Here is a 26,063-nt window from a genome sequence, read left to right as displayed (position 1 = left end):
TGTTTGTGACTTTGTGTTAAGAAAATGGAGTATATAAATTTACTTCAAAAAATTAATAAAAATAAAATGGCACATTCTCATAGGTAAGTATCTATCTAATATCTATCTATCAAAATAAATTTGTATCTCTACTATTTTTCCTCTTCACCATAGCTGCACCAAAAAAATATCCCATTATCGTAACAAATACATTTACCTTTTACAATTACCTAACTACCCTCACCCCTACAACAAGGAAACTGTATATTTGAACAATAACATATACCATAGTTCAAAGCTAGTGGACAGTGATGACTCAACTTCTAATGTTTTGCTAATGCCGGCCTCCAATAAGTCCTTCAATGGAGTGTTCTTGCTCAAATCCAATGTAACAATCTGAGACTAATATGAGTTTCATACCCTGCAAGACAGTGTGTATCTAGGAATAAATACCACTATAAAGGTATTGACTGCAAATGTTTACTTTTATACATTATCACATCATTACTCCATGTTGCATACCTGATAGTCTCTTCAAAGTGAAATAAATTCATAAAATGATCTACAAATTTGCTAACTTTTGTAAATATTTAAAGGCTAAACATCCAATGCAATAAGCATTAAGGCGTAGATCTCTTTTAATAGTTTAACCTGAGTTTCACGTCTATTTCTTAGGAGTTAATTACAAGTATAAGGAATATAAATAACGAGAGAAGGGGTTTAGTTAGGGTGCATTGCCATTAGTTGAGGAGTTCAAAGCTTTCCTTAGATGAGTATTCTTTACAGGGTTCTTGGCACTTCTCCAATAATCCTACAATAATAGTTAAGATTCTTTCTCTTCTAATTCCAGTTCTAACAGTCTCTATCTACCTTTAGCTTCGACTACCTTCTATGATCTATTCTTTCCAGGACTTCTCAACTCATGTTCAAATGCTTAATACAAGATTTTACCATCTTTATTCATATCAGACAGTAGCCCAACTTTCTCTTTCATGCATTCATTTCTAATCCTATCTTAACAAGTGTATTCACCCATTCACTAGGGACATACCCCTGCAATCTGATACTACAAGAAATTATCAGGTAGAAGGAGAAGGGCCAAGATGCACAAAGCAAGGATAGCAACAGCATGCAGCAAAGCTCACCACCTTGATTGCTGGTATTTCACTATCTTTTTTTGCAAGGTACACTTGGTAAGTGGTGGAAAATGAAGAGGGTGAAAAAATAAGAGTACAAAGGTATTCATATTAAGTTATTAGAGTATGGTAGAAAATGGAGATGGAAGAAACTTTTTCCTTTTAACTTCTTATATTATCCATTTTCCCATTTCCATCAACATTCGGTCTAATATATTGGAAGGAGCCAAGGACGAAGAATAACTGGTGGGCACTGCACCATGTCCATCTTATGCAGTGTGGCGGAGCTTGAAATAAAATTTTGGAGGAGCCAGATAGAAGATAATTGTCAAGATGCTTTTTATATGGACCTCATTTAAGATAAGCTCGTCTAACCTCATCTCTCTAATTTGGGTGACATTGCCAAATTTAAAACCGTATTTCAGTGTCTCGTTCTAAAGAATTAAGGTCAAACTCATCAGATGCAACTCTTTAAACATTTGAAGGTTGTATCTCACTTTCTTCATGATTCATTAAAGTAGAAGAACTATCTACAGGGGTTAATATTGTAAAAATTATATGTTCTCCTTCTTGAATATTAGCCTTCCTCTTAAAAATGTATCAATTCTTTGATTTTTCATAATTATTTTATATAAAAATTTGAATATATATCCTGTAAAATATGTAAAAAAGAAATTAGAAGGATAAATATTAAAATTTATAATATTTATTGAATTTTTTTTATCAATTTATACAAATACAATAATATCAATACTTATTGAATATTCTAATATTTTTTATCATATAAAAAATTAAATTAAATAAAAAGTAAAATATATAATAATATTAAATTACATAAATAAAAAATACTTAATTTTTTATATTTGAACTCAAAGATAGAAGGAGTGTTACTTATTGAATACAACGCTGCAAAATGCGAATACACTCAATTCAGTCCAAATCCAACAAGGTTTAAATGTTTAAAACTAAAAACTATTGTGCATTAAAAGTAAGAGATGAAGATTGAACTTTAATATTTTAAGTCATAGTAAAGTATTTGAGCCAACTGAACTATTTTTTATTTTCTGAAAAAATACTACTAATTTTTTTAACAAACGGCCCCCTCTTGTCTTAACTAAGCTCCGCCTATAATCTTATGTATATTATTGAGTGCATCCATCGCATACAAGAGCAGATGGTGGAATCACAGTTTGAATGAAGGAAAAACATTTTACCTTAAGGTTGGATGGTGTATGAGGCAGCTTCATCAAGGTAACCAACTGATCAGAAAAAGACACTCGCTTCAATGCATATAACTCAGATGTAGAGGTATTACCAAGAACCAACCACCACTGCTCTTCTTTTATCTGCAACCAACGAAGTAGAAGATTATATTTACAGAAGACTGACTACAAATCATCATAGAAAATTAAATGGATGACAGACCTTTGGAAATCGAGGTACAAATGCTCGAGAGGAGTGTCGTCTAGAATTGGACTTCTCCAATCTGATGTACAATGCATCAGAGCTCTCACCATTAGTTTCCTTCTTCTGAAGCTTTAACTTCATTTTAACACGAGGGAAGTGCTGTAGGTCCTGATTGTAAAAAATAAATAAATAAATAAATAAAAAGGAAGCAAAAAAACATATAAACAACAGGGTATGACATGCCTGCCAAACAAAATAAAGTATGATTACAGGAAAGAACAACTCTATCAGGAGTAGTTATGACACAATGTAAAATCCAAAACATGGACTTCGAAATGTGGGCATACATAACTCGCTCCAGCATCAAACACCCTCGTGCCACTAATAGGATAGCCGCATGATAGCAGGATTAACAATCATCAAAGCCAAAGCCCAGTTTAAAAAGGTTTTGTGCTTACGCTGGGTAAACTCCATCGGTCATGCAAGCTACAAGTTGTCTAACAACTTCTATTTGGAAATGGATAACGCTATTAGCAAAACAAAATCATTGAGACGTATCCCAAAAAAGAAAAAAAAAACACATTGACAATGATAACATCTCAATCACACATAACACCCACATTTTTTTTCCACAATATTATACATGTGCAAAATTGACAAGTTTTCATTCATCTTTCTTCAACATTCCCTCTCCAAAAGAACAAAGTTATACATCAGCACATATTACAATATAGATAAAGCACAAAAATAAAACTCATTCAGACTTTTCACCTGGTACAATCTTGAAGCCGGAAAACTTCCTGTTACATTTTGCAAGGATGCCTTGGGAATATCTAGTAATTCCTGTACACTGGAAATTCCACTTCTGCTAAGGGATTGCATTAGATCAGCATTCATGCATGGCAGCATCCATAAGGAAGAGTCCTTTTCAAACCACAGCCCCTATAAAAAGGTCCCAAAGTATGAGAAAAGCGCTATTTTTTCTGTCTTGATAAGCGACAGGGCATAACCATCGAAGGAACCACTCTAGGAAAGCAAGTACCAATGAGAAAAGTGCAATTATAAAGAGGGAAAAAAATTATACTCTGCCCCAAAACACACACAAACACAAAAAGAGGGGGGGGGGAGGGGGAGAGAGAGAGAAACAAAGACCCATTGTGAAAGCTATAGAGTAGGTCTAAGTTATATATCCACAATTTTATTAAAAGCGTAATTTATCCTTTCCAAGTATGCCCTGAGATGATGTTCAATGTTATGATTGAAATATATGTAGCTGCACCATGAAAGGATGACAAGCATTTGAAGATACAATGGACTGAACGGAGAGTACCATATGATGCATGTAAAGTAATCTCTCTCTGATACAAACAAATAACAATGGAATTCTTATAAAGGTTATGTTGCTTGCAGCAAAAATCTTAACAATTAGGAAAAAAGACCACAAAAATATGCAGAAAATAATGTTATAAAACTAAAGAACATTTCTATCGATTCTAACATAAAATCAAATATTCATCAGTCTCTTCCACTGATTAAGCAAAGTATCATGCTCTATTGCTGTAAACTTGTATGATTTTTGAGTACAATACAACTTTCAATGTAAATGATGGAAAAGGGAATGCTGCATGCAATACTTTTCTCATTCCTCAACCCCACTTAATCAGGATGAGAGTAGAAAATTAAACAGCATTAGCAATAACATTAACACCAGAACATTTTACTTTCACTTCAAATTTAAAGTTAATCACCCATTATTCTCTTCCATTAACCACAGAAAGCAATATGAAAATAATCTGAAGCTTTACAATTGTATAATTTGTGGATGATGGACCTCATTTTTCCAGGGATAGTGAAATGATTCATGAACTCATACCATCTGTAATAAACATATATCATGAAAGTTAAGTAGCAGTTATTGCTTGGTGTGCCTACAATTGTAAGTGAGGATGTACACTACCACATTGTTTGCTTTTAGAGATGTTTATGATCAAAATATTCTAGAAAAAGCTAGAGTGGAAAGTATAGGCAGGTATGCGTTTAGCTAGTTGAATTCAATTTATCCAACTGAAGAGGAAAAATAAAGGTCAATCTGAAGAACGAAATAGAATGAATACCTGCATGACCATTTGCAGAAGATGCATGCAAGTGAGTGAGCTTGAAAGCCAACCACTGTTTGCACATATATCAATCATGGCCTGAATTATGCGTATACTCTGATCTAATACTGACTTCAAGTCCGTGACATAGTCACTAATTGGTAAGTCCAACTGAGAGAAATGAGCCTGTGTCACAGACCAAAAGGATATGATCATGAGTGCCAAAACAAAAAGGCTAAAAAATTATCAAGATAAAATTTGAATGACATGACTAACCTGAAATAGAAGATTTGCTTTGACATGGGGGTCATCCAAACGGTTGTTATCCACTGGATATTTAACTTTCTGAGACAGTCCTTCATTGTATTTTTCCTGTGACATAATTTGATTGAATGAATTTGATTTAGGAGCAAGATCAATTTTGGCTTAACATGAAATGGATCAAGTTATATAAGAGGAAAGGCAATAGTTCAGTCTACAGAGATATTCAAATCTCTAAAGTGCAAGGCATAGTGAATGTATGCTTCAGCATTTATTATTTTGGAATACGTTGACTTTGAGTGTAATACGAAGGGTAAAGCAATCACCTCATTATGACGCACAGGGAGTTCATCAAATTCGGAAGCAGCAGATAAGACGTGCAAAAACACCTATACAATAAAAAAAATGATTTGACTTACAATGATACAGTTGATACCATATGTGATAAGAATTGGACATAAATTACTCAATTCTACAAATATCAATACCAATCCCTAAAATTGAGGAATTTGTTCTTGTAGTATTCAATATCAGGTTGAGAGACTGTTCTTTGTACACACAAATTAGTCTCAGATTAAAGGTTATTTCAAATAACAAAAAAAGGATAATTCAAATGATGAAGACATAAAAAAGACAAGAGAAACTAAAGAAAAATTAATTCTTACTTCAAGTGATGTATCAGGACCTATGTTTGAACCAAACATTGATACTGTCATGTAGCTTAGGTAATACTGAGATGCTATTGAACCCAACATCATTGATTCTACAGTGTCTTCATTCATTTTTATGCATCCACTGTCTTCCAAGTCCTCAAATGTACTCTGTACTAGACTGCCAAAATGACACCACTGGTCAAAATTGCTACGAACAGCAACATCATTCTCTAAAAAAATTCAGAAATGTTTGGCATTCCAGGACATTACCTAGACAGATATGAACTGATAAATTCAGGGTCGGCATTCTCCAATCCATAGTAAGCAGGATTAACCATCTGTTAACAATGGTTACTAAGATTAGTCATAGTTGAGATCAATGTATTCTCTGTAATATTTATACACGGAGAACCAAAAGTGTTCTAGACAAATTGGCTGCAAAATGGAAAATCTATGACATGAATGTCATGAACTATCTTTGCTAAAAGTTTCAACTGTTAGGTAGAAGAACATGAATGATTCTATATCTAACACATCCCTTGACACAAAGGGCCCCTTTTTGGACTTGAAGCATTTGCACAGGTTCATTTTTGTGCCTTGTGCTGAAATTTTACTCTCTTCTTTATTTATTTATTTATTATTATTTAGTGAAATGGTAGAACGTTTAAGCTTGTTCTATAGAGGCATATGAATAGTTCTGGATCTAAAAATCAAACACTCAGCCATGAAATAGTGACTTAGACCAACAACCATGGCAGCCCAAAGTTAAGGAAATAATCGATATGTACATATGATTAAGCTATCAGGTACGAGCCATACAAATGGTTTTATATCTAATATAATAATATAAAAGTCTCCACAGTGGACTTTCTATAGATGACCACCACATAACCAAACCACCTACTAGCTTTTCCACATCTGGTGCCGTCCCAACTTTCTATTTAATGCATTCATTTCTAATCCTATCTTTACCTAAACATCATTCTCGCCTCCACAACATGTAATAATTCTTTTGCTGGATTTTGCTCAAATATAAATTGTTGCAATTGTGATTCGTGAAATAAAACAAAATAATGACATATATGACACACGATTAATAATTAAATCAAATATGCAAACACATCACACGACGTTCACTGGCCATTCTCTTTTCCAGTAAGCTTCTTTACCACTCAGTTTCTGTGCCGGTTCAGATGAGACATAATTTTCATTTTCTCATGATATGCAGAACTTTTAATAATAATAAGGAAACAAATTTTATTTTCATGATGGATGATGGCTGTGCAAGATGCTTATATATTAAAGAATTGCATGGAATGCAAGTATCCATAAATGGAAGCTGAAAAAAACACTATTTTATGCTTTTCCCTATTTTCTATTTTACTATTACTGATGCACTAAAAACGCTAACCAGTCTACGGAATAAGTAAGTCCATGTAAGGTAGTGCACTGCATCTTGTTTATTGCAAATGGTTCCAGAAATAATTTCAGCATTGAGGTGATCATGCAGGTGCTCCCTCAGACTACTTTCAACTGGAAAAGGTTCATACAAGAACTGCAACAATGAAGAGAAAACAATATAATTCTCAGCATAGTAGGCTCAGGCTATTCAGTTATAAGAAAATCGTAATCATCAATCACCATTTTGACCTTTTTATAGAAGCTCTTCTTTGGTTCATGAACAAGAATCACTGCTTTCCCATGCTGATCAAACTGAGGCCTTCCAGCACGACCCATCATTTGCAAGATATCAGTGATTGGAAAATCTACATACCTCTTTGATTTTCCATCATAGTATTCTGTACCCTGTGAAAGAAATAAAGTACTAATAAATTAACAAATAAATATTTGACGATAATGTCTGTTTGATTCACCTTTTGTTCCATTTACTAGTCTGCCCCAAATAAGAAAGATGGATATTTTCTCAGCCTTTTAAAGGAACAAAGAAGGGACCAAAAATTTTATTCCTTCTTGTTGACCCAACACACAGAGAGCAGATATCAAATGTATTGAACTTGGCTATTAAATTCACCAAGGTATAAAAGGACAGCAGAGATAATGCAAGAGTATGGTCAAAACAAGAAAGGAAGTTCCTTTCTACTTGCTATGTTCCTGCTCTTGAAATAAATGACTGCCACCAAAATGTAACAGACTGAAACTACATCACCTTGATAATCACTAGATGAGCTGGAAGATTCACACCCCAAGCCAATGTGCTGGTACAAACCAGTATCTGCATTGACGTTATACAACTAATCAGTTAGGGGATAATTTTTACTTTTCATTTTTTATCTTATTTTTTTCCATTAAGATCAAGAAAGTGCCCAATTCAAGTCATAAAGTAAGAAATAAGTGCCTGAATCTTGTTGTTTGCAAAAAGTTCCTCAACCAATGATCTGTCTTTGTCATTCAGGCCTGCATGGTGTAACCCAATACCAAATTGTAAAGTATGCCTCAGGTTTTGGTCAGAGACTTGGGACAGAACCATCTGCAGTGCATCTTCTGGCATATCAAGGAACTGCCTTGGATGCTCGTCTGAGGCAGCAAACTTCATCCATGGAGAAGACAGATCAGTAACAGAAAACCATAATGTAATAAATACAATTTCCTGAAAAAGATTCAATCTGAACCTGAATTAGGTCCAGTGCAGTCAGCCTTGTCTGGCGTCGTGAAGAGACAAATATAAGAACAGGTTTAGCAGGTGAATGTGTGCATATTGCTGCATACGCTGGTTTATTCATACTGTTCATCCTTGGGCAATAATACTTTCCAGGATAGCCCTACAATGAGAACACCAAAAATTTTATTGCAAGGATATCATGGTATGGCAGCTAGAAAAAAACAGGTAGGATTGATTTGCATTCTTCCTTCAGTGCCAAATCTTCTACTACCAGCCACACCCTTAATATAATGGAAACAACTAAAAACAAACAGACACGGAAGTGGACATGAAATGCCACCATCATCATGAAAAAACATATCCACTTGCCTGGATATGAACCTCCAGAGGTACAGGTCTCACACTTGGCTTGAAATTGAAGAGGCCAGTCTCCTCAACGCCTAACCAATCAGCTAGATCACTACATACAGAGGGAAAAGGGATTATAAATTGATTGAACAAACGGATGTAGTTTTTCAAAATATGGAGAAGCATAATGAACTTTAAAAAACTAACAATTTCTATGGAAGGTTAACGTACATTTATGGTTTAATAAATCACTTGTGTATATAAGTAATGGTTCAGTTCATCCATGCTTGCTGTGAAGCTCTCAAGAAGTAAAGGGACCAAATAAAAAACATGTAACATGGATTGGGACCAAAAGTACATCTAGAAAATGTTTGTACAACTGAAAAGTAAAATGAAACCATTTTTCTAAATAGAATAAATTTAAAAATAAGTTTTCAAGTAACATGGGGATAAAGCTTCATGCATCTATACGCCCCAAATCTTGCGAGGTTGGGGTCTCATACTTAGCCAAATAATTTCTTTTTATGGAGGGGAAATTCATAAATGTGGAGAAAAATGCAGGTAAACTTACCCAGCATTTGCTAGAGCTGTAGAGAGGCCAACAAATCTTATTGCTCGCTCTGTTTGTGATGATATGTATCTCATCCTAGAAACAATAACCTAGAAACAGAAATAACAAAGGTGAGCTACAATACGGGGGAATTAGCTATAATATTAATATTCAGGGAAAGTCAATAATAGTAAAATGTAAGTTGTTGTGCGGGTATAGCAAATGATAAAATATCCAGGTAAATGAGATCAAAACTTGTCAATCCCGACGCTTAACAAGGCAATCATCAGCAGAACACCATATAACTCATTCTGCATTCCATATACAACTCCAAGCATATGCATTAAATAATAGCATTGATTGCACACTTGAAGAGTTTAAAACTTGACAATTCAAGATATGCCAAAAAAAAAAAAATGATAGTAGACACATCTCCTTTCTCCATCACTCCACATATGACATCAAACTAGTTGCTATTCTCCGTTATCCTTTGCTAACTTTTTACCCCTTCCTTTGTTCTAAAAATTGAGTGACACATCTTAAGAAAAAATAATGATCTCGCACTATCTTTTAGCAGTAAATCCAGCATGCAAGGACTTCTACATCAATATTGAATATAAATTTAACAAGCAAGTGAAGCATGACAAGAAACATGAAAGCTGAAGAAAGTTTATAACTCTTATTCAAAATAGAATACAGAAAATGCTTTACGTATCATATACTTAAAAGTGCATGATTACAGCAACAAATTACAATATGAATGCAATAAATTAATTTCCCCAAGATAGTGCAATTTATGGATATTCGTAATCAATGGTTATGGCTGTCAAAGTATCAGCCAACAGTTTGAGCCTCAAGGGAGCTACATCAGCACCCTACAGGAGTTCTACCTAGAAATTAAATGAACAAGTGAGGCACAGTCAGTAGGATATCCTAGTTTATAAGAAAATACCTCAAGTATGGGTCCACGATCAGCTCCCAATAAGTGAATCTCATCCAATATCATGAGTCCAACCTATTGATCAGTGCACTCAGATTCAACAATGAAGTAGAAAACCTCACTATTTGACTGGTAAAAACATATAATATTAAACACACCCATGCATACACTGACATTATGAATGTACCTTTGTGACATAGCTGCGTGTATGCCAATTACGACTGATACCATCCCATTTTTCAGGGGTAGATATGATGATATCTGCAGACAAAAGGGCCATCAAATCTGGTGTATAGTCTCCTGTCATTTCAACCTGAGAACAAGTTTGACATCATTACCACCAACCCATACATTAAGCTTTATATCTAATTAAATCAACAAATAATACCATCTTTTTCCCTAGCTGAGAGACAAGACGCCTTTGCCAATCACCCATTCTTTCCCTGACAATAGCCTTCAAAGGTGCTATATAAATAACCTGAAATAAGTTCAAAGCATGCTTTAGCATATTGTTACCAAGAGAGGACAGAAAGAAGAATGAGGGAAAAATAATTTAGTTAGAGAAGAGATGGGTGAAACAACTCCTTTCCCCTTTAATTACTGTAGAAGGATGAAAAAAACGATAGTTGAAATGAAAAGAAAGTGGGACCAGCTGATGCAACAAATATGACAGCCAGAAAAGTTAGCGGGGAGGGCATGAGTGAGGGATGAATTCAGTTATAGGAGAGAGAATTGAGAATGAATATAAAGGGGGTGAAGGGAATCAATAGGAGGAGGAAGGTTTTAGGCAGGACAGGACCTTAGGAGAGTGGTAGCGTCTCTAATGCTACCTTGTTCTCTACTTTTCAGTATTTGGCTCTTCCATTAATACATCAGAGACCGGAGAGTATCACCCTGATAACTTCCAGCCCCTCTGTTTCTTATCATTCACTCTTTTACTCTCTTCGACTCTCTCTTCTCAAAATTCTATATTTCCATTCTTACATACACAGTTTATTATGCTGTTGTGACTACCTAATCCTAATATTTGTGGTCCCTAGCTCTTACACATACACACTTCATAAAATATTTCCGGGTAGGCAAAAGATTAAGATATAGTTATGTATGTAAGAAATAATGCAAGAGAGAAAAGAGGGGGGGGGGGGGGAGAGTAGCCCCATGCATACAGAGAGTTACATCATTTATCCACACAAGTAAAAAATGTGAATTTATTAAGAAATTTATTCTATTTTAACACAGTTCATCAGCATAATTAAGTACTACCTCTGACTTTGCATAACTGTCCACTTGACAAAATCTTTATATCCTTAAATTAAAGTACCTTATATCCAAATACATTTTTTGTTTAGTTAATAATGTAACCCATTTGTCAAGTAGAAAATTATATATACACAGAATCCAAGAGGTAAAATCTAGGTTCCCAGCCTGTATAAGAGCTAGCATTACTAACTTCAAATAAAATGCAAAATATACATCTTATTTTCCTTCCATAATTTTTGTTCCTAGGCATACTATATTGCACACTGCATTAGTAAATTCATGTACAAACCTTCATATCAGGCTGCGTGTTGAAAAGATGAAGCATAGCAAGCTCAGCAGATATAGTTTTACCACTTCCAGTTGGAGCTCCTAATAGAACATTATTGTCCGTGTGATACAAGACATGAAAAATCTGCACAAGGCCAGTAAAGTCACTATAAAATTATTCATAACTTGCTTACACTTTAAACATATAAACCCGCAGTCAGTCACCCAAAAAAAATATAAACCCACAGTGCAAAAGCTAAAAAGAATTGTAGGAAAGCAAATGAACCAACCTGTGTTTGTATAGGATTAAAATGTGAAAATCTATATAACGCTTCATAAGCAACATTGCCTAGGGAAGACACAGGAAGAGGTTTTAAATCAAGGAGTTCAGTGTGAGAAGTCCTAGCCTGAGAAAAATATAAGATTAATTGTGAGATACGGCTTGACCAATGGCCAGGAGCCAGATGCCATACAATAGCAATTGAAATCTAAAAGAAAAAAGGGTGAAGCATCATACCTCTGGCAATGGTAAATTATGAAAAGTAATAGTGTAGAATGCTTCTGCTTGAAGCCAAGAATCAGAAATAGCATGAATGTAATACTGTGGCGGGTGTGGTTCAAATATGGGCACAGTGAAGGAAAGTTTATAAGGTTCCCCTTTAGCCATCCGCTTTGTCAGAGTAAAGAGTTCTGAGTGGTAAATGTGATCATTCTCAGAGTCCTGTACAAAATAGTTGATGATATGCATCCAACTGGGAGTTCTCATCATCAAGTAATCACAAATAAAACATCTAGTTCTGTATAATGATATCCAGGAAATTTTTTTATATTCTTTTGGTTTTTTTTTTTGGTGGGGGGGAGAGAAGAAATAAAAGGGGGCTACTTGGCATGCTATAACATGTGGGGCAGACACACATTTCACATCTCCTATACCATAATCTAAATGCTTATGCTATCAATCTAGTTAGAATAAAAACCAATGAGAGATGGCTCAAATATGTGGCTTTTGGGCAACTCAAGGATTTAAAATAAATAATTCTAACCATTCTAAAAATCTGATAAAAAGCTGAATGCATACTAATATATAAAAAATTACAAAAAACAGCTAACCCTTATTCTGCTAGGAAGAGTGGACTATACAGAACAACCAATGCCATTAAGACACTATCAAAAGCAAAAATTCCAGTAGGAGTATTTGTAGGAACTCAAAATAAATACCTAGCCTAGTTAATGGACACCATTTTGACATGGCATAAGCATGTTTGCAACTTGTGGAGTTTCTTAGTCTCTGAATAAAGATAAAAATAACACTATGCATTGGCTTACATATGGCATAAAAAATGTGGTCATTATATCAAGATTCTGGGATGAGAAATTTTCGCAATTTCGCCCCATTAATATCTTCTCTTTCCCACTTTTTTGTTATCATTATTAAATAACTGGGATCTTTATCCTCTAGCAGTCCAACTTCCTTGTACTTATTTCTATTTACTTCAATAAATTTACCCTTGACATGATATGTGAAGTCTTTCATAGCACAAACGAGTCACATTTATGCACTTAAACAACTCATTTATGTACTTTTGCAAATCAAGATGAATTCCACAAAGGATCATGCAATTAAAAGTGGTCAGATTATAACAAAAACCAAGCAATTTGTAAAATGATTTATTCATATGAAAATCAATTCACCTCTACCAAAATCCACCAGCGTTGAGCAGTACCATGAAAACGATCTTTCCAAATGAAAACAGGCATTATCACCAAATCAACCTGTGTATAATGAGATATCAAAGCTATATCATGTAATGAAGAAATTTGCAATCTGAATAGCCTGGAAAATTGAGTTCATTCTGTAAATACCTTCAGAACAGTTCTAGTTATCGGACTGACTGTCGCTGATAACTGAATTGATGGAAAATACCCCAGGTATTGCTTGACCAACTAAAATGGACAGGGTTACGAAAAAAATAATCGACATTTATTGAACATCTTAACCCACATCTAAAAGAAATACTCAGAACACAATCCATATTGAAAGTTACATACTTTTCCTCCAGGTGCATAACGAATTAACGCCCCAATGTCTTTTTCCTCCATCTCCAACAGGCGATCTAGGTCAGCCCCACGTTCTTCGAGCTTCCGCAATATCTAGAGAAAAAAAAAGAAAGAAAGAAAGAAATGAATACCCTGCATCACACACCAGTATGAAATACAGCTAACAGATATGGTGAAGATAATAATTAATAATAATCAAGGGAAAAAACCTCTCCAGAAATGTCCTTATCAAACTGTCTAAGAGGATGTTGGTGTGGCCAAACTTGGCGATCCACAGCTTTGCAATATTCCAACATAAACAAAGACATTTCACACCAGCCCCTTCGCAGACAAATCTCAAATAAAGCCCGCATTATACGAGCTAAGCTTGCACTTATGTATGCAGCATCAGATACCAAAGAAAAAGAATCTATAGACCCTCGAGATATATACAACTGCAAAAAAAAAAAAAATGGGGGTGAAAAAAAAACATATAATATTCATGCAATCACTAGGTTTATCCCAACAGGATTACGAAGGCAACAGCTTAAGACCAACCTGAATCAAAATGGATATCTTTCCATGTTTATTGGAAGGACCACCCCTAACTTCTAATGGACATGATGAGCGAACCAACATCTCTAGCTCATTCTGTTCTTCTTCTCGAACAACAATATTCTCAAATTCAGATGAATGTGCAACCATGCTAATCACCTAGAGTGACAATAGGTCAAAAGAACATGAGAAGACAAAATCACATAATTATTTGAAGAGAATAAAAAGAGAAAAGAGAAAAGAAGGGGGGAATGCTATTTGGACCCGAAATGTCTAGACAAGCTTGCAAGAAAGCATCGAAAATTAAACCAAAAAAATATTAGGACTTTATCAAAACTAAGAATGCAGCAAGGCTGCCAAATTTCTCCACATATGGAAGCTGTTGGAACAGCCATGGGCAGAACACAGAAAAAACTAAAATCATAGCCCTTTCAAAAGCAAAATTAAGGGCAAAGAAAACCCTTCAAAATAGGATATAAAAAGAATGAGCAGAAATCTTTAACAGAGACTAAGACTTTGTGTGAAACTAGATCAAAATCAATAAAACTAACCTCACTGTCACTCATGTGGCGTCTCAACATTTCATTATATGTTTCAACACTGGAATATTGTATGTAAAAATGGCTTGCAATGCGACCAAGCTCAGTACAGTAAAAATTGCCACTTTTCTCATCAAACCGCATCATTTTAGCTTTATCGAGTGCACGTGCAGCATCAATTACAAAAGATCTTTGCTTAGACGTTAAGCCAGGATCTGCCATCACCTAAAGCATAGAAGACCAAGAAACCAAATGAGTTATAGACAACATATACAGATTATCACAAAAATAAAGAAAGAAACCCTCTGAATGTATGGAGACAATCAACAAAATATTTTCTCAGAATGGTAAGCGAGAGACCACAAATGAAATACTTGGGAAAATGTAGAACACAATTTAACCCTCATCTACCTCTTAATGTTATATCTACCCTATCTGATCTATAATCAAACATACTGTAGAAAAGTGGTTCAATAAAAGGTAAGTTTGTGGTTAGGTACCTCATCCCATCCTATACCATATGCCAATGGATTCATCCTCATCCGTATGAAGAGATAGGTATAGCCAAGCCATGCACAGGCTTCTTTGACATTAGTTACAGTACCCAATGCCACCTCTGCATTCAAATTATCTTTCAAGGAGCTAATGAACTGCAAATGATCAAACAAGTCACTCAACAGTCAACACGATGCCAAATATATTAATATTGTGCTGATCCTGAATATAACTTCCCCATCGTTTTCCTTATTATTACCTGGCTTTCTATAGGGAGTTGACTTGTCAGCAGTCGCAGATAATAAGCTAGTTTATCATGAGATGTAATTATGATACCTTCACCACTTTTGTCAAACTGAGGTCTGCCAGCTCGGCCAAATATCTAAAAGCAACATGTCATGAAAATATAACTTTATCTAATTATAAAGCGAAAGTCGTGAAAAAAGCACCTATACGTCCTTAAAACTGACAGGTCCATGTCCTACCTGCATAACATCAAGCATACCCAGATCTCGCCACCCACCAGCTTTTGGATCATACAATTGGGTACCCTGGAGAACATTATTCAAATCATTTACAAGACCATAATAACATCAGACCACCGATAACCTTGTAGAACATGCTAATTTGATACTGAAGCCCTTGAATATAAAGAAGGTAAAAAAAAAAGGGGGAAAAACTAAGCTTTGGGTGCACAGTACAGTGGATACGGTCCATATCTAACCACAAACTTATTAGCAAAATAAAATTATTTAATATGATATATCAGCACTAATATTTTGTCCCAAAACCTCCTCCTAGGGCAAAGGCATACTAAAAATAGAAATAATGCTACCGGCTATATTTTTTTTTTTTTTAAAAAAAAAAAACTATAGATTGAAACTGAAAACACTTTATTGGAAATTAGTATAGTTGGAAAACAAAGATAGTATCAAGGTATTGAATCCATAGTTGGAGGGATAAGAGCGATAGGAAAGAATTTAATTATCCTTGTAATATTTATATAAACAAAACAAATAAGAGACATGGTAATCAGCACGGCAAACCTTAATGACAACTGTGTGAGCAGGAAGATTGACACCCCATGCCAATGTTGCTGTACAGACAAGTACCTAAAGCAGCATATTGCATACTTAACATTAAAATACATGCAACTTATAAAAGACTAATCAGGAGAGAGAGAGAGAGAGAGAGAGAGAGAGAGGGGAATAATCTATACCTTCAGGAGACCCTCAGAGAAAAGCCGCTCAGTAAGCCCTCTATCTGCACGTAACATCCCAGCATGATGAACACCCATGCCATATTCAAAAAGTTCAACAAGATTTCTGTTTCTGGATTTAATTACTTCCTTCTGAAATGCATAAGATGAAAAAACTATCAGCTTAGAAGAAGCATAGAATTCACTGAAAATACAGATATATTCATTCTTATCACCTTCATTAAGTTAAACTGTGGATGAGTATCATTTCCAAAGAGTTCCAAATCCTCACTCCTCCGAGCAAGCTCAACCTGCCAAAGATATGATGAAACCAGAAGCAAAGCATGGGACAGATAAAAATACAATAATAAGTACAAAAGTAAATAGCCATAAGTATTCACAAAGTCCAAATGGAAGTAATGAAGAGAACCACAAAAGATATGCTCATACTCAAATAATAAGAAATAACTAGTCCACTTTCTCGAGTAATATGTTTTCATAGTAGAGACAAACTATAATCCGATAGTTATCTCTATTCTCTATCATATTTAGTTGTACATTCTGAAAAACTAAAAGAAAGGTGTGTAAAAGAAGACACCATCAGAATCGGAATCTAAATCTTCTAACAAAATTGGTTGGAAAAGAAGTCTTGAAGATAACCGAAAAGGATTGCAGATCACCAGCTTCTCTATCTTTAAATTCATGATCATAATGGAAGTCCTAATTGAAAGAATGACCAAGAGAAGAATAAAAGTGGTGAACGAAAAATTATGCAACATGGCGCATGTATCATTTATCATAGCATTAGTACTTCCCATATTTCAGTATCATTCATCTCTAATTCTTAATAATATCCTCCTTTTATCAAAAAAAAAAAAAAAGAAGAAAGAAACATCATTAAACAGAGTACCAAGAGGTAAAAATCTCTCACACACACACACATAAAAGTAAAAGATAAAACACCAAGCTGAGGACTACCAGACGATCTCTATCTCTTTATAAGAGCCAAAACCTAGTAATGCGGTGAGAAATAAAAGATGGTTACACAAGGGTAACCTTTAACCATTTCTCAGCTCATCTCAACAACTTACATCAAACCCCAATTTATGAGTGACCAGTTCCTGACAAATAATAAATCAGCGAATTTTGTCGAGTAACAACGTTCTCAACAAACACTACAATACTAGGACAGGACTTCAAATATAGAAGCATAAATATATAAACTTCCAAAATGACAAACCAGCTTCTCAGCAGTCTTTGTAGTGTCTTTCCGTGAATGGACAAATACCATTGCCTGATGACCTTGCCTGATAGAATCAACAACCTTTAGCAAAGAACAGAGCCAGAACTAGGAAATTAGTCATCAATGGAAGATTTATTACATTATGAAAATAACAGAAATGGAAAGATACCTTCTTATAACATATATCATTCAACAATTCATTTCGAGCTGCGAAATTTGGCTCACTAATTCCAATATACTGTTGTGCAAGAGGCACTGGACGATAACTAGAATCAAAGAAGAAAAGACCTGTATCTGCATTTACTCTAAGAAATTGAGCAACCTGCCAAGAATGAGTAGTCAAGACATGCAGGTAAGGTTGCAAATACTTTAATATGCAGAATGTAAAGGTCAATGGAGGTAATAAAAACAACTATATAACTATATATTGTTTGGACCAGACACCTCCAGGTAATTGGGAAGAGTGGCAGAAAGGCCCACAATGCGTATCATTGTTTGAGTTGACTCCACCTGATATCACAAGGATAGAAGAAAGTATACAGTTAGAACATAAATTATCATCAGGACAAAACAAAAAAATAGATTTATCTGAAAAACATAGCTTCCAAATCTCTCAACATGTCTGAGAAGGGAAGTCCCCTATAAAGATAATGAGCTTTACACTAAACAGATGCTAGCCTTCGAATCCTATCGCATAAAACATGCTTGTCAGAAAATCTGTCATTGAAAGTGTGTGCACTACGATCCAACCAAATAGTGGTAACAACTGCATAGTGCCACAAAAACTTTGCCTCTTTTCTACTATCAAAACCAACAAACCTAGTCATAAAATTTGGTCTAGAGTTGCAAGGCACATCCAACAATCATCAAAGATGCCAAAGAAACATATATATATATATATATATATAACAGTTACAGTGGCAGCACCAAGTAATGCAAATAGCACCATACACAGATTGGCATATCATATAAAGACACAGCTTCCTCATTTTTCTGCCCTTCAGCTTGCATACACAATTACATTTTTCCCTTAACCAGCACAACAAAGGGAGGGGGAAAATCTTTGATCAAAACTCGATAAAAAATTAAAATTAGGGCCATAAAAATCCAAGTGGATGCAGTGAGAGACGTCAACCTATTTGTTCAATATCAGATTAACCAAAACCAATCATGTCTAATCATAAAAGATTTACCTGCCGTAGGGTCCTAGCAACTAGGGCCTCTATTACAGGACCTCTATCATCATTGAGTAGGTGCACTTCATCGATGATCAAGAGCTTTACCAGCATAGAGAGTGACATGTCACTACTCTTGCGAGTAATGACATCCCATTTCTCAGGGGTTGTCACTATCATCTGAATCAAACAATGCAGAAAACTTTAGTTTGCAAGCTAGAAAGGAAATGCTAATTTTGTAATTTTCATATAAAGAAACCTGAGTTTCTTCAAGTTCATTCTTAGAAAGCTGCATATCTCCAGTTAGCTCCCTGACAACCATATTCAAAGGAGATAGACGTTGGCTAAATGCTGATGTGACTTCCGCAGCCAAAGCCTAGAAGGACAATAATATGAACTTAGAAACCTTACAAAAGGCAGGGAATAAAAGAAAAAAAATGTTTATAAGAAAAATAGAAAAGCAGAGGAACACAAACATCAAAATACCTTCATTGGAGCCACATAAACTATCTTAAATTCATCTTTGTGCAAGTAACCATCCCTAAAATGCTGTCCGATCTGCATACAAGTCATTCATAATGGAAAATGGTTCTTTAGTAAATAAGTTCTTATTTTAGATAAAAAATGAAGACTATTTTTAGTCCTAACATTCTAAAGTTGTCATTAATTTTTTGTCTTTCTTTTTTTAACATTAATAAAGGTCCTAATACCTTGAATTTTGACATCTATTCCATCCTTAAACAAAATTATTAGTAGTAACTTCTATTACAATTAATCTTAATTAGCATGTTAGTTCACTGTTATATTGCTTATCTGAATGTGACCTATTTTCAAAGCCAAATTGATGTCAACTTCAAAATGCTAAAATATAAATCTTCTCAAAAAGAAAAAAAGCACAATCAATCATAGATGAGCACTCAGTTTAAATGAAAAAAAAAAAAAAAAAAGACTTTTGTATATAACATCTACCCCAGAAAAAATTACTAGAAAGGTGTATCACAATAGAAAAATAAACTACATGTATACAAGTTTAGGACAAAGAAAGTTGGAATCTACAAATTAACAGCTAGTACATCCACATCATTCTTTGTCTCATGAAGCAATAGAGGGGGAGAAATAAATATAAAACATCAATTTCATATGAAACGAATAAATCATATTCAGGAAAAGAGCAAATAAAAATCTGCTTATTCACCTCATGTAGAATTGAAATCATGGCTATGTTAGTTTTCCCAGCTCCTGTGGGAGCACACACCTGTAAGTACATGATAATCACTTCATTATATAAGTGACAGTGTTTCTTTAGTATTAATGAAACACCTCTCCAATCAATATCAATTATGTCTGAAAACCAGAATAGAAATAACCCACCAGTATATTCTCATTAGTGCCATAAACAGTTTGAAATATTCTGCTCTGGATACGGTTTAGCGTTTTGTAACCACGGAACGCAGCTTGAGCAAAGTCATCTAACTCCCTTATCTCAATCTGGAAAACGCATAATTATAAAAGATAGATTTAAACATAACCCCTATTCAAAAAACCATTACTTACTATCTTAGGGGATGGCAGAGACAATAGCCATGCATTTTGCCAATATTTCAGTTAGAGACTTATAGAAGATAGATGATGTGCAAAGGATATAAAATATGCAAACTATATGTTTTAATGTTCAAAATGTGGCATGGTATCAATTTCCAGTATCCAAACCTAAAAAAGTGGCAACACGTCAATCATGTCACCCATTTCAAATATCAATTAAGCACCAATGATCTCATCCTCTAATGCCCATATCATCATCTCACATTAAATGATGGTATCCACAGGTAATAATTTAAGAGAATTACCAGCTTTTCTCCAGGTTTCATTGGCGCTGTTGGTTTAGGAGGAATGGTAACCTCTTCATACCCTTTAAAATGCTTTCTCGCAGTTCCTTCAGGAAGAGCAGTTACGGCTATTGACTGGGACTTATCCCCAGAACCAATCAAATCATCAAATAAATTCTTCCTCTCACTTGCTTGTAGTAAAGACGAGAAGTCAGATGCAGATAAGTCACCATCACCGCCATATTCTATTCCCCTTCTGTTTCGCTTTTCCTCCTTGCGCCGAAGCTTGTCAATTTGCTTTTCTGACTCTGTTTGAACGATAACCTAGAAAACAGGCAGTAGCTTATATATTGACAGCATATATATGCGCATTTCGTAATATGAAAGTGAAAAGTATAGATCAATCATAGAGAATACAGAAATACCTGCGTCCCATAACTAGGCATACGAGACTGAGAATTTGGAGCATTTTTATCAGACTTCAATACTGACAAGCCATGATTAATTGAATCAACAATCTCCTTTCGATGCTGCAAATTGTTGGATGAATGACACATGATTAAAATAAAAATCCATTAAAATAGATATATAAATCTCAAAGTGAAATAAATAAAAAATAAAAAAGTAACTAGACTGTCATGAGGTAGTCAATCGTGAAATAAATCATAAAGTGAAGCTCAACAACCAACACAAAAGTGTAACTCAAACAACAACAAAAAAGGTATGTAGAATATTCAAAGCCAAACTTGGCGCATAATATAAATCAATAATTCTTTGACTATAAGCAGAGAAGGCAAAGTTCACAAAAAGTTACTATTAACTTTTTATGGAATAAGAGGGGTGGATAGGAAATCCTCACCAATAGAAGATTTTGCACAGTTTCAAATGCACTATCACCAGCCAGATCTAACAGATCTCCTGCTATCTGCAAAGCACGGAAAAAAGAGTAAATTTCAAAGTTGCAGTGAACTTTTTTGTTGGAATTATATACCTATTAAAGAACATTGAAAACAAGAAATACCTCTTCACCAGGCTTTTCTGAATTAAGAACCCTACAGATGGCCATTGCTAATTCATCTCGGGATATCTGAGAATTAGAATTCCTAGCTATTTTATCACATGCTTCTCTTAACCAAGTCAAGTTGAACTTTTCTGCATCAACAGACTGATCTGTTGGAATAGTAAGAGCATATTGTTCTTCATGAAATGATACAGGAAGTGTGCTCCTGAAATCCATCATATCTACATTATCAAATGATACATCAACCAAAAAACGCGTTGGTGCTTGGAAAACAAAATCAGCCCCGAATTCCAAATCCTCATTATCATCCAGATTTCTTTCCGAAGACAAGGCAGGGCGTTTATTGCTAGGCTGCAAGTTCAGAAGATTCTGTGCTAGAGACGCAACATGCCTCAACTTTGTATCGGCAATAGCATGACCAACAAGCTTTTGCAATTCTAACCTGCCAAAAAGGCAAAAACAAATGCCACGCACCAACAATTTAAAGTTCTTGCACAAATGCTCCATGTTCTCCACATTCAAAACTTAACTAATAATCAATCAAATACATAGAAGTCAGACTATTATGTGGCCTCTGCATTCTATAATATCATTCAAACCTTCAAAAGGCAATCGATACTCACTTCTTATAAGTCACTAAAACAAATACTCACTTCTTATCCGCAATAATTCTATCAAGATAATCCTCATCCTCCATCGGCCTGCCGAAATGGCGGTACACGGTCAGCGCCACTTCATGGAACTCCTCAGAGCGCATTTCGCCATCAGTCAGCTCCACCACTGCTCCTATAAACTGCTTGTACGCCTGCCTCACTTCCCACGAAGCTGCTTCACCAATTCACCAAAACGAGAAACATGTTAACACTAACTACACAATTTTATTTTATTTTTCCTACAATTGGATTACAACCATTCATTACCTTCTTCCCATCCAACCACGATCTTCCGTGCAAGTACCGATTCATCAAGCGAGTTCGCAGAACTACATGAGAACAAAATAAACGGAAAAAATAAAAGTAATCAAAATAACAGAAATGCACTACAGTTTTTAATTTTCTCTTTATTGTGCTTACTTTCTCGGCAACCAAACACAAAGTAGGAAAAAATTGAAAATAAAAATAAAAAAAATTATGGATGATGATGATGATGATTATTATGATTACTTGCGAGGATTTTGATTGTGGAGTAGGGTTTTGCGATGGATGTAGGCTTGGTCGACATCGAAGGGGTTTCTGAGGGAGTTTGTGAAGCGAGGAATCTGAATCAACATCTTAATTGTTATTGTTATTTGCAGTGATAGTGGTTGACGAGAGCGAAGATTAAAATACTTTTATATAGTGTGAACAAAAAGATTCCTCTTGCTTGCTATGAAGAAGAACGAAGAAGGAGGAAGAAACCAGTTTTGTAAGAGCTACTGTCTTGCAGCTTCGCTTTTTCCCACTCCCGCTGCTGCTTCTCGGTTTATTTTATTTTATTTTACTTTTTATGCAAGTAATACCCAAAATCATTCTCCAATATAACTTTCATAAATCTCACTGTAATTACAGTTTTATTATAAGTATACTTAATTAACTAAATAAGGCTAAGTTAGTAAAAATAATTATTTTTATATTAAGTACATAAATTATTTTTTAAAAACTAGAAGCAAGTAAATATTTATATAAAATATTTTGTATTGTTAATGTATTAAAATTAAATTCATTATTTTTTCAAAAATTTTTAATAAATTTTAATTATCAAATCAATTATTGAAATTTAATAACTAAAATTTATAAAAAAAATTTTAAAATGTACAATTAAATATCATTTGAAAACTTATTAGTGTATTATTCTTTTTTATTTTTCAACTTTTGAGTAATAAGACAATTAACGGCTTAATAAACTAAGTCCAATTGTAATGGTAAATATGTGTTTTTGTCAGAATAATAAAAAGAGATTCAAAAAAAAATCTGTTTAGCATGACAATTTTTTGGGTTCTTTACGTGAATAAACTAAAAAATAATTAATGTCTTTTCCCTGATACAACATTATTTACGTGTATGTCATTTCTTTTAACAGAAATTCTAAGAGACCAATAGTTAATAATTTTAATCATCATTTGACCAATATAAATAATAAATATTTTCAACAAATAAATTTTATTAATTCATATATACAAATTCTAAAAAATATGGATACAAATTATTTTGACTCATATACAAATTCTAATAAATATAGTGCAAATTATATATTTTTATGTATAAATACCTACAACTACAAATATAAATACAAATTATTACTAACCAATACTAAATAGACAAATACTCAAAATAATAATATTTATTTGTCATCAATCATTGCTGTTTTTTTTAATGGGTAAATCACAGTAGCAACGAGTTATTTAGGAATAAAGAAGTAAATCACAATAAGAAATAAGAAGCATTGATCTATTTTAGTTAGTGCATAAATTACACCAAAGACAACAAATTTAATAGAATACCAAAAGCAGCCATCATCGTTGCAATTGATAACAAAATGGGAATTGAATATGGAATTAAATCGCTGTGGCTGTAAGTCATAAATCTCCCAAAGCTACTGCGATTTATGAGTTGGAGACTAAATTACAAGAATAAACTATCAAAAGTATTAGAAAATTTATATTGCTAACAAAAATATTCCTAAAAAAAATACTAACTAAAAATAAACTCCTAAAAAATTTAAAAATGCAAAAAAAACAGACTAAATATTAAATATATATTCTAAAAAAAACTTTAAAAATAAAATATAAGCTTTTGCAAACATTATTAGAAATGCAATTCATCTTTGCGATTTATGAAGAGAATGAGTAACAAAACACTAGTACGTGACAAAGACAAAATGGTAAAAAGCTTGGAGAATTTGCAAACGCTTTCATAGGTGGATATCGATCCACGGGAGGCTTGTGTGTGATAAAAGAGACAGCTTCCTCAACTTGAAAGAATTGGGTTTACGTTACAGAGAAAGAACATTTTCTCAGATGTTATCCATGCGTCTATTGATCACATATCAGCACGGTCAATGCCACGCAAAAATTCAATTAATTACAACTTCAGCATTTGGACAAACACTCATCTATAGTTGTGTTTGCCTAGAAGTAAAATATAAATAACATTTAACAATATTCAAGTTATGGACCAAAATTGGCAGTAGCAGTAACACAATGTGCAGCCACCTGCCTGCCACCCTAGGGACTTATATATCCTTCAAAATGGAAATAAAAGAAAACTGACATTAAAAAAAAATTATAGTAATTTTGCCTTTAACATGTTGAATTATATTTTGCATTTGAGTAAACTACCACTTCTACCCACGAAAGTTAAAAACGCTCACACATCTACCCATAGAAAAAGAAAATTACCATTTATACCCATGAAACATAAGTTCCGCACAATAAAATTATCCAAACACTAAAAAATTATCTAAAAATCCCAAATTACCCTTATCATTACCACTACTACCATCATCTTCCCTCTCTCTCTTCGCATCACCTGAACACCCTTCTATCTAACCTCCATTTCTCTGCCACAAACCACCTTTGCCACAAACCACCTCATTGCCGCTCCTTCATCACCATAACCTTCATCACCATAACCTTCATTACCTCAATTAAAGCATAGTGCATTGAAAAATAGTGACCTCATGAATTAACTCGGAAAAAAAAACACCTTTGGAGGAATCAAAATCAACCCAAAGAAGATGTGGCGGCGTTAGAGTTAGAAAGTGGGGCTGTGATGGTTGCGTGATGTAGGTTCAATGGTCCCTGTGTTTGCAGACTAGGGAAGAGCGGGTGGAACCACGAACAGGGCAGAGGCTGGAGCTCTGTGTCAGCGAGAAATGGAGGGCTAGCTAGAACGGGTTGGGGCAGCGGTAGTGATCAAGCAGCGACAGCGGCTCTAGGGTTGCGAAAGGCGGCAAAAATAGAAGGCGACAGTGGTCCTGGGCTCGCGGAGGTGAGGCAAGGGAAAGAAGAAAGAGAGAGGGAAAGGGTGGAGGAAAGAAAGGGGGAAAGGACGCGGCGACAGCGAATGGAGGTTGGATGGGACTTGACGGCGCCAACGACTGTTGAGTGCCGCGGCAGTGGTTATGCAGAAGAGCAGAGAAGGGAACAGGGGTGAGAAGGGGCGAGAGAGAGGAAGAAGAGAGGAAATCGGGTGAGGGGGCGACAGCTTGGTGGTCACCAGTGGTGGTGCGGTGGTCTAAGACAATGAGGATGATGATAATAACAGTAATTTGGGATTTTCATGTGATTTTTTAGTATTTGGATAATTTTGTTGTATGAAACTCATGTTTTATGAGTATAAATGTTAATTTCCTTTTTTTATGGATAGATGTGTCATCGTTTTTAACTTTCGTGGGTAGAAATGGTAGTTTAATCTTTGCATTTTTGCTACTCTAATGGAAAATGATACTGTTCTAAGTAGATCCAGTGAATTTCCATG

General features: G+C 34.6%; 1 protein-coding gene across 1 annotated transcript; it reads right to left on the bottom strand.

Moving 5' to 3' along the window:
• Window positions 1-25: 25 nt before the first annotated feature.
• Window positions 26-23,064, bottom strand: LOC107622398 (U5 small nuclear ribonucleoprotein helicase). The gene is made up of 49 exons (XM_088483723.1): window positions 22,770-23,064; window positions 22,527-22,588; window positions 22,260-22,431; window positions 21,607-22,048; window positions 21,445-21,510; window positions 21,011-21,115; window positions 20,607-20,909; window positions 20,131-20,247; window positions 19,955-20,014; window positions 19,246-19,317; window positions 19,019-19,135; window positions 18,778-18,939; window positions 18,029-18,094; window positions 17,754-17,906; window positions 17,582-17,665; window positions 16,578-16,652; window positions 16,363-16,494; window positions 16,190-16,255; window positions 15,629-15,694; window positions 15,403-15,525; window positions 15,149-15,298; window positions 14,661-14,873; window positions 14,113-14,268; window positions 13,785-14,009; window positions 13,567-13,668; window positions 13,381-13,461; window positions 13,210-13,290; window positions 12,035-12,238; window positions 11,808-11,924; window positions 11,540-11,662; window positions 10,379-10,468; window positions 10,178-10,303; window positions 10,003-10,065; window positions 9,072-9,160; window positions 8,522-8,612; window positions 8,163-8,312; window positions 7,889-8,080; window positions 7,700-7,765; window positions 7,183-7,338; window positions 6,944-7,087; window positions 5,803-5,870; window positions 5,545-5,710; window positions 5,206-5,268; window positions 4,895-4,990; window positions 4,637-4,804; window positions 3,294-3,464; window positions 2,541-2,690; window positions 2,330-2,461; window positions 26-400 (listed from the first exon to the last, which is right to left on the bottom strand). Exons 1-49 carry the CDS (start codon window positions 22,874-22,876, stop codon window positions 314-316), a joined length of 6,270 nt encoding a protein of 2,089 aa, XP_088339849.1. The 5' UTR covers window positions 22,877-23,064; the 3' UTR covers window positions 26-313.
• Between the last annotated feature and the right edge of the window lie 2,999 nt (window positions 23,065-26,063).

Source organism: Arachis ipaensis, chromosome B10 (assembly GCF_059453495.1).
Source record: "Arachis ipaensis isolate K30076 ecotype BB chromosome B10, ASM5945349v1, whole genome shotgun sequence".
NCBI classification, from domain to species: domain Eukaryota; kingdom Viridiplantae; phylum Streptophyta; class Magnoliopsida; order Fabales; family Fabaceae; genus Arachis; species Arachis ipaensis.
Note: the sequence above shows the minus strand (reverse complement) of the source record. Positions and strands in the feature narration are given on the sequence as shown.

What these genes read in the sequence shown, in the direction of transcription:
- LOC107622398 (XM_088483723.1), bottom strand. Translation starts at nt 22,876, where the DNA reads ATGTTGATTCAGATTCCTCGCTTCACAAACTCCCTCAGAAACCCCTTC. An exon ending in ATGAACTTGAAGAAACTCAG is followed by an intron (nt 18,940 to 19,018) that starts GTTTCTTTATAT and finishes TGTTTGATTCAG; the next exon opens with ATGATAGTGACAACCCCTGA. An exon ending in CTCAGCTAGGGAAAAAGATG is followed by an intron (nt 10,304 to 10,378) that starts GTATTATTTGTT and finishes ACTTGTTCTCAG; the next exon opens with GTTGAAATGACAGGAGACTA.